We start from the raw sequence: 16904 nt of genomic DNA, 5'->3' as shown, positions 1-16904 counted from the left end.
CTGCCCCCCCCCCCCCCACTTAAGGTACTTTGGGTCCCTGGCCTCCTGGCTGCCAGCTTCTTTCCCTTCTTCCCTCCCACTGGAGCCCTCCCCCCATCTCTCTCCCCTCCATAGCGCTCCCTCAGAGCATCTTTCCCGGCCTCTTCCAGCTTGCTCCGGCTTCTGCCTTCAGTCCTTTTCCATCTCTCTCCTCTACATCTCCCTCCTTGCCCGTTTCTCATCTCTCTCTCTCCTTCAAACCTCTTCCCCACGTTTCTCCCTTAAGCCCCTTCTCTCTCTCTCTCTCCCTCTCCCCTCTTTCCTACCTCTGTCTCCCCCATTTTCTCTCCCCATCTCTGTCTGCCACATCTTGCTCCCCCTCCTTCTCCCTATCCCTCTGCCTCGCTCTCTCCATTCCTGCCCGGGCCTGACTCCCCCAGCCGGGGAGAATTGAGGGAGGGGGGCTCAGGCCGCAGGTCCCCCCCCTTCCTGCAGTGGGGAAAATGGCTTGGCCGGGAAGGGGAGAAGGAGGGGGAGGGGGAGATGGGAACACACGGGGTCTGTGGGCCCATTCAAAGGATCATTCATGGGCTGGAGAGAGGCAGAGACAAAGAGACCGAGACGCAGAGACACGGCGAGAGCATCCCTAGGCGGAGACACGCAGACAGAGCAGGCTGGGGGGAAACCAGGCGCAGGGAGAAAGATGGGGGAAAGGAGACCCCAGTGGACCGCCACGCACCCCCCTCCACCCGGCCCGGCTTAGCTCCTACCTGGCTCAGCCCTGGGGCCGTGGTGCCTCCATCCAGGGCTCCGAGTAGGGGGCGGACGGGCTTCGGGAGGGGGGCGGCGGCCTCTGAGCCCCCGCGGCCCCGCAGGCCCAGCCCCCGCCCGCAGCGCCTCACCGGGCGGGGGAGGGGGATCGCCCCAGCCCCGGGGGGCGGGGCCGGGACCCAGTCGATCCCCGGGGAAAGGAGAGGTAGGGGATGGGGTCAGGAGGAACCCGAGAACAGGGAACCCCGCAGTGGGGCCGGCGGAGCGAAGAGGGGGCAACGAGAAAGGACTGGATTGGGAATCCACTGGCTCCGTGGGCTGGCTTCGAGGGACCAGAAGGTGGTACCGGCGGAAGATCCTAAGGGATCGGGTGCGGGAGGAGGTGTCCACGGCAATCCCCAGGGGCCCGGAGCCCGGGAGCGCAGGATCCGCGGTGCAGGGGCAGGGATCCAGCCGGAATCCTCGGGGAGGGGGAGGGATCTAGTCGATCCCGAGGGCGGGAGGGAGGGGGAGGTCCAGGGAGTCAGAGGAGGGCGGGAGCCGAGTCTGGAGCCCCGGGGTGGGGGTCGGCAGGGCTCCTAGGAGGGGAAGCGGGGGTAGGGGGGAGGCTTCGGGGGACGCTCAGAAGCCAGGAGGCCCGGACTCCTGCCTCCGCGCGCCAGGGCCCACCCGCCCCGCGTCCATCCCAGCCCGAGAGTGATGATCCGCCGGCGGAGCAGCCGCAGCAGCCCCGCGCGTCACCGCGCGGCCGCCTCCCCCGCCCCCTGCGGAGAGAGCGGCGCACACCCCTCGCTCGCACCCGCCTGCCCGCCCGCCCTCCAGAGTGTGGGGGGATTGGAGACGGTGGAAGGGGGCGGGAGCGGACAGACCGACGGATGGACGAAGCGGGCCGGGGTAGGGTGGAGACATCCCCCCTCCCTAGGTCTCCCACCCTCGGGGCTCTGGGGGTTGGTGGCTTGAGGGCGGGTAGGGGGCGGGGGGGGGGGGCGCGTGCTGAACTACAGGGGGCGGGGCATCATATGAAGAAGGCGGGGCCTTGCATCTACGGGCGGGGCCATATCGATAGTGGGCGGGGTTTGGCTGCGATGGGTGTGGCTTGGCTATCCGAGCGGCCGCCTCTTTTTGGGAGTGGGTCTGGTTTAAAGCTGGAAAGGAGGAGCCAGTGAGGAATGGGGCGGAACTTTGCGTGGGGACCGGGATCTTTGGAAATTGGCTGGAGGTGGGGGGGGGGGTAGGTGTTAGAAGAAGCGATCAACTTTGAAATTGGGCCAATCCGTGACGCAAATCCTCTAGTCCCGCCTCCCAGCCCCGCCCCTCACTGCCCCGCTCCTCCGCCCCTAATTGGTTCTCGTTTCTCCGCCCGCCAGACAGCTTCGCCACTCACCAGAGGTTTTACAAAGGCGCAAGTACCCGGGTGAGGACCTGGACGCTGAAATGAACACGGCCCCGATTGGGCACCCGTGGACATCATTTGCATGGGAGTCCGGGATTGGCTGGCCTCTCGGGTGGCCTGGGCGGTGTTCGCCTGGCGCGTGACCATCCGCTGCCATGGCCGGGCCGGGGGCTGCGTTCCGCCGCTTGGGCGCCTTGTCCGGAGCCGGGGCCTTAGGCTTGGCCTCCTACGGGGCGCACGGTCAGGGGGCTGGGGACGGAGCTCACACTGCAAGGGCGACGACCGTTGGTGGGGGGGGTGTGTCTAGTGCAGGGGCGGGGTCTGTGGGAAGTGCCAGACAGCCCTCGGAGCCTGACCCTTTTAAAGCCCCCCCCCCCGCCCCGGCCCGGTCCAGTTTGGTTCCCAGAAGTGCCCATGCGTGTTTCCACCAATCGGAAGCCTCCTGGGGACATTCCTTATCGCAAGTGTCCACCTGGGTCCCGCCGGGAGTTGGGGCGGTCGAGGCCGGTGCTCGGACTGGTAACCTTTGCCTCTCCTTCCACAGGCGCCCAGTTTCCGGATGCCTACGGGAAGGAGGTGAAGTAACCGCGCTGGGGCTCCCCAGCTTCCGGGTCGACGAGCGCCCAAAGTCTGGGGTCGCCGCGAGAAGCAGGGGAGGGGCGGAGCGCGGGGCTCGGGAGCGCGGAGGGCGGCCAGCCTGAGCCGTGGGTGCCTGGGGGAGAGGCCAGCCGGGACTTCAGTTGGGGGCCGACCGGGATCCAGGCTCCAGCGTTGCTTAGGAAATGCACCCACCCCCACCCACCTTTCTCTTTTTCTTACAGCTCTTTGAGAAGGCCAACAAACACCACTTCATACACAGCCTGGCCCTGATAGGGGTGCCCCACTGCAGAAAGCCCCTCTGGGTAATCTGACCCCCTTGCCTAACCTTGACCAAGCCCCACCCGCTCCCTTTCTGTCAGCACTTTTCTTACTGGCCTGCATTCTTCCTTGTGTCTCCTTCAGGCCGGATTACTGCTAGCCTCTGGAACCACCTTATTCTGCACCAGCTTTTACTACCAGGCTCTGAGTGGAGACCCCAGCATCCAGACTTTGGCCCCTGTGGGAGGGAGCCTGCTCATCTTGGGCTGGCTTGCCTTGGCTCCTTGAGCTTCCTGGTGTTTGATTTCTGGGCACTTCTTTGAGAGTTGGAGCAGGGAGGGGATTAAAAGAGAAAGGCAAATAAAGAACTTGAGTCTTTGTTCATCTTGGAGGAAGAAGGGTAGGGATTGTCAACCTCTGGATGCCCTCCTTTTCCTGAGACCGAATCTTGGGTCTGGGGATTTTATTCCCTTCCAAGTTATGAGGTTCTTAGACCGGGGGACATCAGGGTCATAAAGAGTGCTTGAAGTAATGCGGAGTCTTACCGAAATGCTCTTTGGGGCCTGGGATTCTGTATTCTAATAAGCTCAGCAGTGGTTCTGATGCTCACTAGAATTTGAAGATGACTGTAGGGTAGTGGTTTTCAGCCCTGTCAGCCCACAAATTTCTTGAGCCCACTAGCAGTCAAGGCAACACAGGAAGAGGGCCATGAGTTATAAAATATTTTGCGGTTCAACACAGGGACAGATCATCATGTATGGGAAGGCCTCTCGAGGAGGTCCCGTTGAAGCAGGAGCTAGTCAAGCGCAAGGTTGGAAGGGGAAGTGTATTCCGGGCAGAAAGAATAGCTTTCAAAACAGACTACAAAGGAGCAGTTCAGAATCCTCGAGGCAGGAGAAAATCGGGCCTGTTGGAGAAGGAGCAAAGCCAGTGTGGCTGATGGGTGGGGATGCGGGGCCCCGGATGCTCGTGCGGGCCTTGCAGGGAGTGGTAAGGCACTTGGAATTCATTTGTAACACAGCAGGAAATGGCTGAAAGTTTTTAAAGTAAGAGAATGCTAGGATTTGATGTATACATTTAGAAGACGTGGGGAACCCATGGAGAAGAGGAAGGCAGGATGGCCGCAGGGAGACCAGTCAGGAGGCTCAGGCATGAGATGATGGTGGTGGCTTGGCTTAGGGTGGAAGAGATGGTCAAAAGGGCCCAGCTCAGAATGTATTTTGAAGGTAGTACTGATAGGACCTGCTGATGGACTGGATAGAAGGGGTGAATGAGCCGGAGACTTCTGGCTTATACACCTAGCTAGAGGTGCTGTTACTCGGATGAGAACAGAGAGGGGGCAGATCGGGGGAGGCAGGTCAGCAGGTCAGTTTTGGATGGGTTGCTTCGGAAATGCCTGGGATGCATCCAAGCAGGTAGTAGTTGGGGCGCTCAGGGAAGATCTGGACTCAGGTTTACTCAGCCCTCCCGCCCCTAGCCAGTCTTGTCTTCCATCCCACCTCTGTCCCATAAACGCCCTTGGAAGGATCCCATGGTTTGCTAGGCCGTCCTGGTTGCCCGATCCAATGGATGACTTTCAATCTCGTCTTCTTCGGCCTCTGCAGCATTGGACGCAGTTGGCCACACTGTCCTTGAAACACATCCTGGCTTCTCTCACGCCACTCCTGGTTTTCCCTCTTTGCCGTGGCCGCTCTGCCCCTTTTCCTTCGCCACCTAGTTTAAATCCATGTTTTTCAAATTCTAATGAAAGAAACTTGGAACTCCTGTGTATACATATTTTAACATCAGCCTTGTCACTTTCCATTTTTGTGTATGTTTCATCAAGTGCATATCTATGTGGTATGTTGGAGGTGCGTGCCTAATTTTTGGAAGGTGTGCATTCAAAAGAGTATGGACCGTTTCTCTAAATGAGAGGATCTTCAGGTAATCTTGAGCCCTGTATCTTCAATTACAATCTGAATTATTTTTTTTTTAAAGATTTATTTATTTGACAGAGAGAGACACAGCGAGAGAGAGAACACAAGCAGGAGGAGCAGGAGAGGGAGAAGAGGCTTCCTGCTGAGCAGGAAGCCCCATGCGGGGCTCGATCCCAGGACGCTGGGATCATTACCTGAGCTGAAGGAAGACGCTTAACGACTGAGCCACCCAGGTGGCCCACAATCTGAATTCTTTTAAACCTAGGATCTCCGTCTCCCGCTCTAGTCCCTGCTGAGCTCCAGACTCCTGGAGCAGCTGCAGTGTGCCAGAATGTTCTGTGGGGACCTGAAGGATGCGGTGATGCAGAGGGGGCGGGGGTGTGTTCCAGACTAAGGTAGGGGCTTCCAAGGCAGCCCTGAAGCAGACAAGAGCCCAGTGCATTTGAGACCTGAAAGAATTCCTCGTGGGGCGCCTGGGTGGGTCAGTTGGTTAAGTGACTGCCTTCGGCTCGGGTCGTGATCCCGGGGTCCCGGGATCAAGTCCCACATCGGCCTCCCGGCTCGGCAGGGAGCCTGCTTCTCCCTCTGACCCTATCCCCTCTCATGCTGTTTCTCTCTCTCTCTCTCAAATAAATAAATAAATAAATAAATAAATAAATAAGAATTCCTCGTGGCCTGGGGCTCCTGGGAGGCTCAGATGGTCAGGTCATGATCCCAGGGTCCTGGGTTCGAGCCCCGCATCAGGCTCCCTGCTCAGCGGGGAGTCTGCTTCTCCCTCTCCCTCTGCCTGCAGCTCCCCCTGCTTGTGCTCTCTCTCTTTCAAATAAATAAATAAAATCTTCAAAAAAAAAAAAAAAAGAATTTTTGGTGGCTGACTTGAAGACAGCAGAGGGTCTTAGTGAAAAAATGTGGATCCCGGGGGCCAGATGGGGGAGGGCCTTGGGCTGACATGTTGGGCTCTCTCCTGAGGGCAGTGCGGAGCCATGGAAGCATTTATACCCAGGGAGGAGGCATGATTTGAGGTGTATTAGTAGAAGATCACTATATTTCTTCATTTTAGTGAGGACTAAAATGCAGCCTCAGAGGGGCCGCCAGAGTGGCCCAGAGTGCCAGTGGCCAAGCCAGCATGGGATCCCCAGGCTCCAAGCTCCCAGTTCAGGGCCCCTGCTGCATTTCCATCCTTCACCCCAGGCAGTGCGTGGGGCACAGGGAACCTCTAGGTGGAGGAGACCCCCAACATCCAGAATGGCCACCGTCCCTGTAATGTGATCCTTAATACCTTAGCTTTGACCCTGCCAGTGGGAGGGGCCCTTGAGGAACCAAGATGAATAAGGCCTGCTTGGTAATTGGTCCCTATTATTATTGCACATTGTGTCCAGTTCTCAACGGTCCTACAAGGGAGCGGGAAGTGAAACTAGGAGAGGTGAAGCTACTTGTTCTGTATCCTAGCCAGGTGTAAGCTGCGATTCAAACCCTCTTCTGTCCAACTCCCAGAGTTCTTCCCTTTTTGTACACGCCGAGACAGACTTCAGCAGTGTAGACAGACCCTAGCAAAAAATAATTTGATACAATGTGATCAGTGTTACATGTAGATACTAAGGTGGGCTCTTTTTGCTCTGGGGGACTGGTAAGGCTTCTGTCCACCTGCTGGGGTTCAGCATGAACAGTTCACCAGAAGGAAAGGGACAAACCACAGTGTGAACAAGTCAAGAGGGAGAACAGGAGGGCCTGTAGCTCAGGATGGAGTGGGCAGGCAGGAAATGAACGAACAGGAAGAGCAGAGCCCAACCAGGCAGGGCCTCCTGGGCCCAACCTGACTCAACTTTGCTTGCCCTTTTTCTCACATTCTGTATCCAAGCAAGCCATCAAGGCCTGTTGGCTAAATGCGTAACCAGAACCTGACCACTTCTCACCACCGGCACCTCACCTACCACTCCGGCCCCTGGTCCAAGCCACCATCACATCACACCTAGCTTTCTGCAAGAATGTCCTTCTGCCCTTGCCTACCTACAGCCTACTCTGGACAAAACAGCCTGAGAGAGACACCCTGTAACACGGTGGTCCTCAGCCTTAGCTGCACATTAAAATCTTCAGGGAATTCTCAGAAAGTTCTACTGTCTGCACCTTAACCCAGATATTCTAATTGAGTCGATAGGACCAGGGGCCCACGCAGAGGTATTTTGTAAAGCACCCAGATGATTCTATCTTGTGGCCAGAGTTGAGGACTCCCGATTGTGTCAGTCTCGTGTCTCTGTCCAAACCCTGCAACCCTTCCCATTTCACTCAGAGTCCAATCCAATGGTCTGCAAGGCCATACGTGATTCGGGTTCCTGTGACGTCTCTTACTTCTCCCTGGTTCACTCCAGTCAGGCCACGTTGGCCTCCTTTCTGTTCGTTGAACAAGTAAGGCACACTTCTCCCTCAAGGTTTTTGCCTTTGGCATTCCCTCTGCCTGAAACATCCTTCACCAGATGTCTGCCTGGCTCGATCCTTGACCTTCTTTAGGTCTTTGCTCAACTACCACCTTCTTGGTGGTACCTGCCTCGTCCACCCTCTTCAGAATCACAACTCCTGCCCATCACCCTGTATCCTCCTCATCTTGCTCTGTTTTTCTTCAGAGCACTTGTTACCATCTGACTTCCAGTATATTTTACATTATCTGTCTCTTCTCTACTAGAATGCAAGCCCCAGGACATCAGCAATTTTTGTTAATTTCTTTTTTAACTGGTGTATTTTCCTGGGTGCCTGGGTGGCTCGGTCGGCTAGGCGCCTGCCTTCGGCTCAGGTCATGATCCCAGGGTCCTGGGATCGAGTCCCGCATCGGGCTCCCTGCTCCTCCCCCTGCTCGTGCTCTCTCTAATAAATAAATAAAAAATCTTAAACAAACAAAAACCTGCTGTGCATTCCTATCAAATGCTGTCTGACATGGAGTAGGTGCTCACTAAATCTTTGTTGAATAACTGAATTTCTGTATGTTTATATGTTTTGGTGGATGCTGGTCCATGGTTCAGCCCATGTAGCATCTGAGGTACCAAGGGATACCAGGGGAGAGGTCAAGCACTTGGGTCCGAAGCACATGATGACTGAAGCTATGGGAGCAGCTGACCAGCCCAGAGGAACACGGACATAGGGGCAAAGGAGCCCCACCCCCACCCCCACCCTGCTGCTCCGCGTCCATCATGAGGGGTGACGCCTCCACCTGCCTGGTCACCAGACAGGGCCCCGGGGTCATCCTGAACTCCTTACCTCCACATCTCACCCCTCAAACAAGTTCTGTATTATTGTCTAAGTATCCCCCAAGTCTGCCACCTCTATCTGTCTGCACTGACACAGCAGCCTCTCCTCCGGGCTACTGTCAACGACCCAGCCCGGGTGCCTTCATGAAGGTCCACCTTGCAGGCTTAAGTGGTTTTGCTCAAACACGAATTGGACCTTCTCTTTGGGTCTGAAAATCTGTCGGTGGGCTCCCTGCCGTCCCCGGGGCCAAGTCCCGGCTCCCACCAGGCCTTCTGTACACGTGGGCTGGCCTCCCTCTCGAAACTCCTCTCTTGCCTCCCGGCCGATAGGGCCCAAGGCTCAGGGCTTCCTCACACCCGCGGGCCTCGGCTCAGGACGCAGAAGACGCGACTCCTGTCGGGAGGAGGCTTTCCTGCCGGCCGCGCTGCCGCCTCTGGGCCCCCGAACCTCCCCGGGCGCTCGCTCATCGCTGACGCCGTTTGGCGGCCTGTCACCCACGTGGCAGGCGTTCCTGCAGGCGGGACTGCAGTTGCAAAGGTGTCTGTGTGGGTGACGGCGGCGTCACAGAGAGGAGCCCGCGAGGCAGCCCCCGGGACGCAGAAAGGGAGCCGGGGGCCAGTCCTGGAAGCCAATGAGCGAGTGTGAAGGGTGTTCCGCTGCGTCAGCCGGGCCCGAACCGCCCTTGGGAGGAGGAGCCTGGGGTCCAGCGCCGCGCAAGCTGCCCTCGCTTCCCACCCAGGGACACCGAGCCCTCTGCGCCCGCAGACCTGGCGGGGCCGCAGGGCTAGGTCTCCGCCGGCGGCCCGCCCCCGGCGAGCTTCCTCTGGCCTGGGGCGGCAGAGCGGAGGAGGCGGGGGACGCCGACCGCCCGGAGCAGCCGGCGGTCCAGGGTCCGCGGCCCCGCGGAGAGCCGGCCTGCTTTCTACGCAGGCGCGCCGCCCAGGCCGGGAGGGGCGGGGCCTGGACGGGTCGAGGGGCGGGGTCAGGTCCCGGGCCCGCCTCCACGGGCTCCTGTGAGCCGCCGAGTGCTGGGCACCCCAGCTATTCTAGGGGCTTCAGGTGAGCGGGGGGCACCGAAGGGTCAGGAGGCCTCCCTGGAGGTCGGGCCGTTGGCCGGGTGCATCTGTCCTGCCGTCTGCCAACAGCCGCCTCCGCGGAGAATGGGAGAACAAAGGGAGGGGGCGGTTCTGGGGCCCCCGAGGGAAGCCAGGGTCCCAGGTACCCCGCCCTGCCCTCTGACACTTTCGGTTTCTCCCTGAGTCAGAGGCGCCGTCCGAGAGACCCTGGGCCGGCGCCGGGCGCAGCTGCCTGTCCGCGTTTGCCTGTCCGTCTTTGTGTCTGTCTCTGTGTCTGTCTGGCTGTGCCCGAACTTGCCTCCACCTCGAAAACTAAGCCTCCCGGACAGCCCGGCATCCCGCGAACTCTCGCCCCTCTCCCATGGCAGGTAAGTGGGCGCCAGGCTGAGAGTCTCCGTTATCCCCCCCACGGACTGGGGAGCTGGGCGTCGAACACATCCTCCCGGAATGTGCTCCGACTGGCTGCGTGGGGCCCCTCCCTTCGTCCCGGGGAGCCGCCGCCCTGCTCCCCCGCCCCATCTTTCTCAGCCTCTTCCCATCACATTTTCCCCGCAGCCTCGCGGCCCGTGGGCCTAAGGGGAAGAGGGATGAGGCCGCGGGTCCCTTTCTAATCCACCCCTTTCCTCCCCCACAGGCTACTTGCCCCCCAAAGGGCACGCCCCTTCACCCCCACCTCCCTACCCTGTTACCGCTGGGTACCCGGGGCCGGCGCTGCACCCCGGGCCCGGGCCGGCGCCAGTGCCCTCCCACGTACCTGCCCCTGCGCCCGGCTTCTCTCTCTTCCCCTCGCCCGGCCCCGGAGCCCCGGGGCCTGCTGCCCCGTTCTTGCCACTGCCGGGGGTGCCTTCCGGCCTCGAATTCCTGGTGCAGGTGAGTGGCAGGGAGGAGGGGAGGAGTGGCGAGGAGGGGACCCTGGCATCCAGGCCAGCCAGCTGACATCGACGCCCACCCTACTCTCTTTCCAGATTGATCAGATCTTGATTCACCAGAAGGCTGAGCGAATGGAAAGTGAGTGGAAGGAGGAGTAGGGTGGGCCTCGTGGCGGGGGCAGCGAGAGTGGGCTCCTGGGGGCGGGGGTGCCCGTGGTGCCTGAGCCTCAGCGTGTCTCCCCCTGGCAGCGTTCCTCGGCTGGGAGAACTGTAACCGGTATGAACTGCGCTCGGGGGCTGGACAGCCCCTGGGTCGGGCGGCGGAGGACAGCAACTGCTGCGCGCGTCTGTGCTGCGGCGCGCGCCGGCCCCTGCGTGTCCGCGTGGTGGACCCCGGTGACCGCGAGGTGCTCCGCCTGCTCCGCCCCCTGCACTGTGGCTGCGCGCGCTGCCCGTGCGGCCTCCAGGAGGTGGGCGGGGAGGGGGGGGGGCAGGCCGTCGTGGGGAGGGCCCCTGACCGAATGAGGCGCGCGCGCGGGGTGACGTGCGGCCCCGGTGGGCGCGGGCGGGTGGGATGCGAGGTCAGCGAGCGGGGCGACAAGGGGTCATGCGAAGGGGATGGGGGGTCTCGTGAGGGCAGACGGGGGACAGGGCCTGGCCGGCGAGAGCGCGGGCCGGCGGGCCGAGAGTCTCGGCAGTGACCCCGTCCGCCTCCCACTCCAGATGGAAGTCCAGGCTCCCCCCGGCACCACCATTGGCCACGTACTACAGACCTGGCACCCCTTCCTCCCCAAGTTCTCCATCCAGGATGCGGACCGCCGCACGGTCCTGCGCGTGGTGGGGCCCTGCTGGACCTGTGGCTGCGGCGCGGACACCAACTTTGAGGTACCAGGAATAAGGGGAGATTCCTGGGACCGTCGCACGCCAAGATGGCAGCTTCTGTGAGGCAGGATAGCCCACACGAAGGTCAAGACCCTGAGCTCCTCAATCCGAATCCACTGTGACTCCTACCACACTTGCCGTGATCCTCCCTTCAGAAAGGGATGCCCCTGTGGCCTTAAGAAAGGAAGCTTGGCAGAGAGGGTCTCATCTTAAGGACCAATGCTGATGGTTGCCTGCAGCCCTGTGTGCAAGGGCAAGAGTCTAAGGCCGGGCCTGATTTAGGGCAAGTCCGCTGTGGGCTGGACCCATGTGGCTGCCATGCGTGAGTTTGGGAGCCCAGACCCAGAAGCAAGCACCAGTTTAACTTGCTAAGATCCCGCGGCTTGCCCCGCCAACCTAGAAGTCCAAACAGCGCCCCCACAACCTGGAATCCAGGTGCTCTGTATCCTTGTCATCATGCATTGCTATCATCAGCCTGGACAACCCAAGTGGTGACACTTTCAGGGGGAGGCCGGGGAAGCACCTCCATTTCTAGAAGACAGAGGCATGTCACAGACACTTGAGTTCTTTCAGGGATAATCATAATCACCAGTGCCGATAAGGGAGAAATAACAGGTAGAACCCCACAGACCCCAAGGCTTTTGATGAGGTGTCTGGACTAAGCCTGCTTTTAAAAATCGAGTTCCGTGGTAGGTGGGTGGAGGTTCCATGATGGGAAGATCACCAGGTGAGCTCTGGATGGGAACGTGGAGACTGTGGGGCCCTCACAGGGCCAGTCTCCCTTTTACATGATTATGAAGGATCCCTATTTGGGGCTGCCCTTGGGAGAGGCCCTGCCCAGCTTGAGACTGGTCTGCAGGAAGTGCCCCAGCGCTGTGGGACAGTGGGGGACAGGGATGGGAAGGGCATCGTTCTAGCCACTGAAGACTAAGCCAAGGAAAAGGACCAGGGAATCACTGTGAATTACCACCCACAGCGGCAGGGCCTGTTGCTGCTGGGCCGAGAGTTCCGTGGAAATCATGGTCCTCACAGGCCACTTACTGCCGCCCCCGCCCCCCGAGGACGGGCGTGGATCCCCTCTGGATGAAGCTTGCATGCGATGCTGGACAGAGCCCTTCCTACTTTGCAGAATCGCGGAAAGGCACCCCTTGGGCAACCACAGCCTTCCAGGAGCCTGGTTGGCTGATAGAGCGCAGCCTCCCTCCCTGGCCCCTCTCGACCAAGTTCCTGCGTTCAGGGCACCCACTGCACCAACCGTAGGTGGTGGATACTTTGGTAACCAAAACAAACCCGGCAGACAGCCCTACGCTGAGATGAGTAGTACATCCCGCTTCCATGTCCCCCACCGCTGATGTTCCGTTCTCGTGTACGGCCTTTCAAGAGCAACACATCAGAGTCCGAATTCTGATTTTTGCTGTACACACGCAGCGTGACCTAGGGTGACTCGGTTTCCCCCAATGTCACATGGAAACCCAAGGCTGTTGGAAGGATTCCCTGAGTGGAGAGCCTGCACGGTCCATGCGAGGGGTGGTGGTGGGAGAGCAGTCGCATCCTCCCCAGTTGGGTTCTGCCCCCCACCCCAGGTGAAGACCCCGGATGAGTCCCGCAGTGTGGGCCGCATCAGCAAGCAGTGGGGGGGGCTGCTCCAAGAGGCGCTCACGGATGCAGATGACTTTGGCCTGCAGTTCCCGCTGGATCTGGACGTGAGGGTGAAGGCGGTGCTGCTGGGAGCCACATTCCTCATCGTGAGTTGGCTGCCCCGCCTCCCCTCCTGATCTCTGCTCTCACTCCAGGCTTTGTGCACTGCCTAGCTTCCTGCTCAGACAGGGTTAGGGACACGGACTTTATAGGGGCTTGCGGCGCTTGACCTGGGGTGTGAGAGCTGAGCTAGGCCAGCCCAGCCAGCTCTGTTGACAGTGCCCTCCCCTCAGGACTACATGTTCTTCGAGAAGCGAGGAGGCGCTGGGCCCTCGGCCATCACCAGTTAGAGGCCACCTCGGGGTGAGGAGACCATCACCTCAACGGGGATCCAAGATGGCGGCCTGTCCCGGCCCCTCCTCAGAGGCAGCCCCTTCCCTCAATGTGCACTGCAGGGGACGGACAGGGATGCCCAAGAGTCTAGGGGCCACGGCGCCCTACCCCTACCCTGATTCCCTGGCCTCCTTCACCTTGGCCCCCAGACAAGGGTATGTAGGAGAGCCCTTCCCCTGCGACCTCCCACCCCTGTCTCTGGTGAGCCCCCAGCACACAGGCATATCTGCTTTCAGACTCTCCCTCCCCTCCCCTTGCTCTCACCCCCTACCAGGTCTCTGCTCATGTGGCCTGTGGAATCCAGAGCCCTGGGGTTTTCTGACGGAGCTGGGGTGGGGCGGGGGACGCAGCACCAAAGATGGCGGGTATGACGGCTGTCTCCCCGCACTGGCTTGGCCAGCGAGTCCCGCCCTAGACGGTGGCACTCTGAGGGGTCCCCCCCCCCGTCAACAGCTGTAGGGCCTACCCTCCGGTGCCAACTTCCTTCCCCCGGGCCCTGCCCACGGTTGCAGCTTTTGTGCCTTATGCAAGCACCCCATCCTTTCCTCGCCCTGGGGAGGAAGCTGCCATCTTTGTATGTTATATTCATATAAACTTTGTAACTTTTTGGATACTGGAAGATGTATGTAATGGGAGAGAGTAGAAGAGCTGGTGCGGGAAGAAACCAAGGGAAACAGGACAGCTGGGCTGGGGTGGGGGCCGGCCCGTTTCATCATCCAGGCTGCCAAGATCCAGTGTCCTGGAGTTCAAGAGGGCAACGACATCCTCCATCACGGCCCTGGACAGGGCTAAGGCAGTTTGGGCCACGTACCCCAAATCAGTGTGGTTGCTTCTACCATCCAAGATGGCTGCCCCCCCAGAGGCCAGTGTGGTAGCTGACCGCCGTTCGGAATGGCTGCTCCTGAGGTCCTCTGTAGCAAGTGGAAGCTTCCTGTGCGTGTGATGTGGGGCAGCTCCGTCCCTCCAAGTTCTCTTGGTTGGGAATGTGGTAGGCAGACTGGACTAGATCCTTCTATGAACCAGCCAAGGGAGCTGGAGCCCTCAGAGGCCAAGGGGCACGGGAGGAGACGCTGGTCAGTGCCCGACGCCGGGCTCCTCCTGTACCTGCCCACCACACGATCTCCCCGGGTGGGAAATTCTGCCCTGGTAGGACCAGGTTCTGGTTCTGCTTGGTCCCGCAGGGCCAGGCCCTCGATCCAGGCTGGTATCCCCGCCCAAGGGGGCAGCGCTCAGGGCCGGGCCAGGATATAGCGACTGGCGGCGGAGAGATCCCACTGGTAGTGCTCCAGGATGCGTCGGCAGTCCGCTCTGGACCGGCTACTCAGATGGAAGAGCTGGTCCACCTGCGGGGGCGGGAGGGAGGGCAGTGGGTGCCGGGGGCCGGGGCGGGAGCGGTGCAAACCCAAGAGCAGGGTCTGGCTTTACCTTGAGGTTCCGGATGGCAGAAACCACGTCTCCCCCAGTGGCCCTCAGTGCTGCCTGGCACTCCTGGTGGGTGACTCCATGCACGCTCAGCTCCACCTGCGGGGCACGCAGCCTTGCTCAGGCCACTACCCCTGCCCGGAGGCCCCTCTGGACGCCAGCCACTTCAGGGACAGCTCACCTCCACAATCCTCCTCTGCAACTCGGGGTCGGGCAAGAGGCCTCCAGCGGGGACAGTGACTTTGCTAGCTCCAGGCGCCCCCGAGGGATGGCTGTGGGGGGGTTCCCTTTTGGGCCAGGGAGGCCGCTCCCTGGGGGGCTGGCTGGGCTGAGAAGGGCTGGAGGCAAAGGGAGGGCGGGATGGCAGGCCTGGGGGTCCCTGGGGCACGGCTCTGGCATGACGAAGTTCGGGGGGGCTCGAACCACCCCCTGTGGGGCGGGGGCCCGGGGACAGAACGGACTCCAGACTCTTGGAAATGACTGTGCAGTTGAGAAAAAAGGAGCTTGAGAGGAAGCCCAGACGCGGGGCCCTGCCTTCTCCCCGCTCTGTGCGCTGCTCTCGGGGTGACCCTCGGTTAGGGGCGCAGCAAGGTGTGCCGAGGTAGCGGAAGGCCCCGAAGAGCTGAGGTGGCAGGAACTGCAAGGGGGAGCGGGCAGATCCTAAAGTTCAGCGAGGCTGTCGACTCACATACGCAAAGGTCGGGACTCGGGGTAGGGGCAGCATCGGAGGGTCATTCTTGATTTCCTCGGAGACCCTGGAAGATGGGTCCCCACCAGCCACACCCACCTTTCATCCTCTGCAGGGGCACATTCCTTCTCTGGCCCCGTGCTGGAGGTAAATCCCGAAGCTTTGCCTTCCCTCTGTCCCTGTTGGAGAGAGTGATCCCGGTCACTCTCCACACCCCCACCCTACCACTGGCCTGGCAGTGTCCCCCCCCCACACACACACACTCTTTGAGGTGCTCACCCATCTACGCTTCCCTGATGTCGCTCCCCCTGGGCAGGGGAGACCCTGTGGACTGGACGGGTGGCTGGTGAGCCCCCCGCATCTGCCAGCGTCACTGCCGAGGCTGGGAAGCTGCCCACCTTGAACGTGCGGCCGTTCTGGCCCTTCCAGGCTGCAGAGTCAGGGCTGTGGGAAGGGGTGAAGGGGACAGAGTGGGGGCTGGGCTCACGCCCACATTCAGCTTGCAAGCTGTGTGCCATGGAGCTGCATCTGCCTGGAGGAAAGGAAGCTTTTTTCTCCCGAACACAAAAGGGCTCTATGGGCTTGGTGGCTCCAGCCAGAGGCCACAACGGTAGTGCAGCTCTGGGGGGGAGGGGGGGTGCCCGTGGGGGAAGGGGGGAGGCAGAGGAGCAGGGTTCAAGGAGCTGGGGAACAGCACATCGAGACCAGGGTCAGGAGGGTTGGCTGGGAGTCCTCCTCCTGGGAACGTGTGGGAGGCATGAAGCTCTCACCTGCCCTCGATGATGGTGATGGGGTCACCAGTCTGCATCCTTAGGGCACCTGGCTCCGTGACATCCCGCACACAATGTCCCTCAGGAGGCCAGGCCTGCAGAGACAGGAGGAAAGGGGGCCAGGGCTTGTGGCCTGAGTCCAAAGGGTAATTTCATGGGAGCAGGGAAGAAAGGAGACTCCTCTCTGTTAATGTACCCACCAACGAAACCCATCCAGCTATGTCCTTGGTCCTGGGCCCAGGGTGGGACTGTCCCTGTCCCCCGGTTGTGATCCAGCAGGGGAGGCAGACCTGGAGTCCGTGCCAAGCTGGACATAGCCCAGGAGTCAGCAAGCAACAAAGGGGGGCCCTGTCTCTACCTAGGAGAACCAAGGGGAGAGTGGTCCCATGCACTGCTTTTACCCCCCACACAGCTCCGCCTCCCAGGGCTCTGGAAATTTTCCGTTTCTTTTCTGGAAATTTCTGCCTTGACCCTGAACCAGACATCATTTCGTTCCTGCTTTGCAGCCACTGTCACCTACCTGCTCTTCCCATGTTCAGTGTCCTCCCTCCCATCCCTTCTTGCACCAAGCCAGAGTGATAGAGCATGTAAAGCTGGCTTGTGACTCCCCCCGCCCAAAACCCTTCCATGGCTCCCAGGTGCCCTCAGAGTAAAGACTAAACTTCAACAACAGAGTTCGGTGATTTAGGTCATTTGACTGGTTCAACTGACCTAAGAGGGTTCCTCCGCTTACCCTATGAATTTAGGCAAACCACTTCAATGCCTTAACCGCCCCATCGGTAAAGGCCACGAAATAGCGGCCTTCCTGGGTTGTGAGGATGAAGTGGGTGATCGTGCAGGAAGATAACGTGTAAATCTCTTAGTATGGGGCCTTCCACAGATCAAGCGCCCTGTGTTAGATCTGGTTATCTATCACTCCTTCCATATCCCTCCGGGGCACACCCCTGAGGTCCCTGCACGGTCTCTCCACTCCCCCCCCCCCCCCCCCCCCCCCCCCCCCCCCGTGGCCTTT

The 16904-nt window shown here is 60.4% G+C and overlaps 3 protein-coding genes across 5 annotated transcripts in view; 2 read left to right on the top strand and 1 right to left on the bottom strand.

Annotated features, from left to right (window-relative positions):
* The first annotated feature begins 2233 nt into the window (after positions 1-2233).
* Positions 2234-3366, top strand: TMEM256 (transmembrane protein 256). Its single transcript, XM_021694787.1, has 4 exons — positions 2234-2383; positions 2688-2719; positions 2965-3045; positions 3146-3366. The coding sequence occupies exons 1-4, from the start codon at positions 2299-2301 to the stop codon at positions 3287-3289; spliced, it is 342 nt and encodes a 113-aa protein (XP_021550462.1). The 5' UTR covers positions 2234-2298; the 3' UTR covers positions 3290-3366.
* Positions 3367-9118: 5752 nt separating this feature from the next.
* On the top strand, positions 9119-13626 carry PLSCR3 (phospholipid scramblase 3). Of its 3 annotated transcripts, none has more exons than XM_021694678.1 (8): positions 9119-9213; positions 9415-9598; positions 9865-10100; positions 10196-10238; positions 10349-10569; positions 10823-10984; positions 12565-12726; positions 12913-13626. In XM_021694678.1, exons 2-8 carry the CDS (start codon positions 9592-9594, stop codon positions 12967-12969), a joined length of 888 nt encoding a protein of 295 aa, XP_021550353.1. In that variant the 5' UTR covers positions 9119-9213; positions 9415-9591; the 3' UTR covers positions 12970-13626. The 3 variants fall into 3 exon arrangements, with proteins under 3 accessions (XP_021550353.1, XP_021550354.1, XP_021550352.1); XM_021694679.2 differs by having other exon boundaries at positions 9127-9213; positions 9419-9598; positions 10349-10506; XM_021694677.1 differs by having other exon boundaries at positions 9127-9213; positions 9419-9598.
* Positions 13623-16904, bottom strand: part of TNK1 (tyrosine kinase non receptor 1) — a 5613-nt gene continuing 2331 nt past the window's right edge. The window contains exons 7-12 of the mRNA XM_021694676.1: positions 15893-15987; positions 15402-15566; positions 15222-15301; positions 14616-14914; positions 14438-14533; positions 13623-14355 (exon numbers count right to left, since the gene is read on the bottom strand). Of these exons, the coding sequence (XP_021550351.1) occupies positions 14242-14355; positions 14438-14533; positions 14616-14914; positions 15222-15301; positions 15402-15566; positions 15893-15987 (849 nt within the window). The 3' untranslated portion in view covers positions 13623-14241. The remainder of the gene's footprint in view (positions 14356-14437; positions 14534-14615; positions 14915-15221; positions 15302-15401; positions 15567-15892; positions 15988-16904) is intronic.

Source organism: Neomonachus schauinslandi, chromosome 15 (assembly GCF_002201575.2).
Source record: "Neomonachus schauinslandi chromosome 15, ASM220157v2, whole genome shotgun sequence".
NCBI classification, from domain to species: Eukaryota; Metazoa; Chordata; class Mammalia; order Carnivora; family Phocidae; genus Neomonachus; species Neomonachus schauinslandi.
Note: the sequence above shows the minus strand (reverse complement) of the source record. Positions and strands in the feature narration are given on the sequence as shown.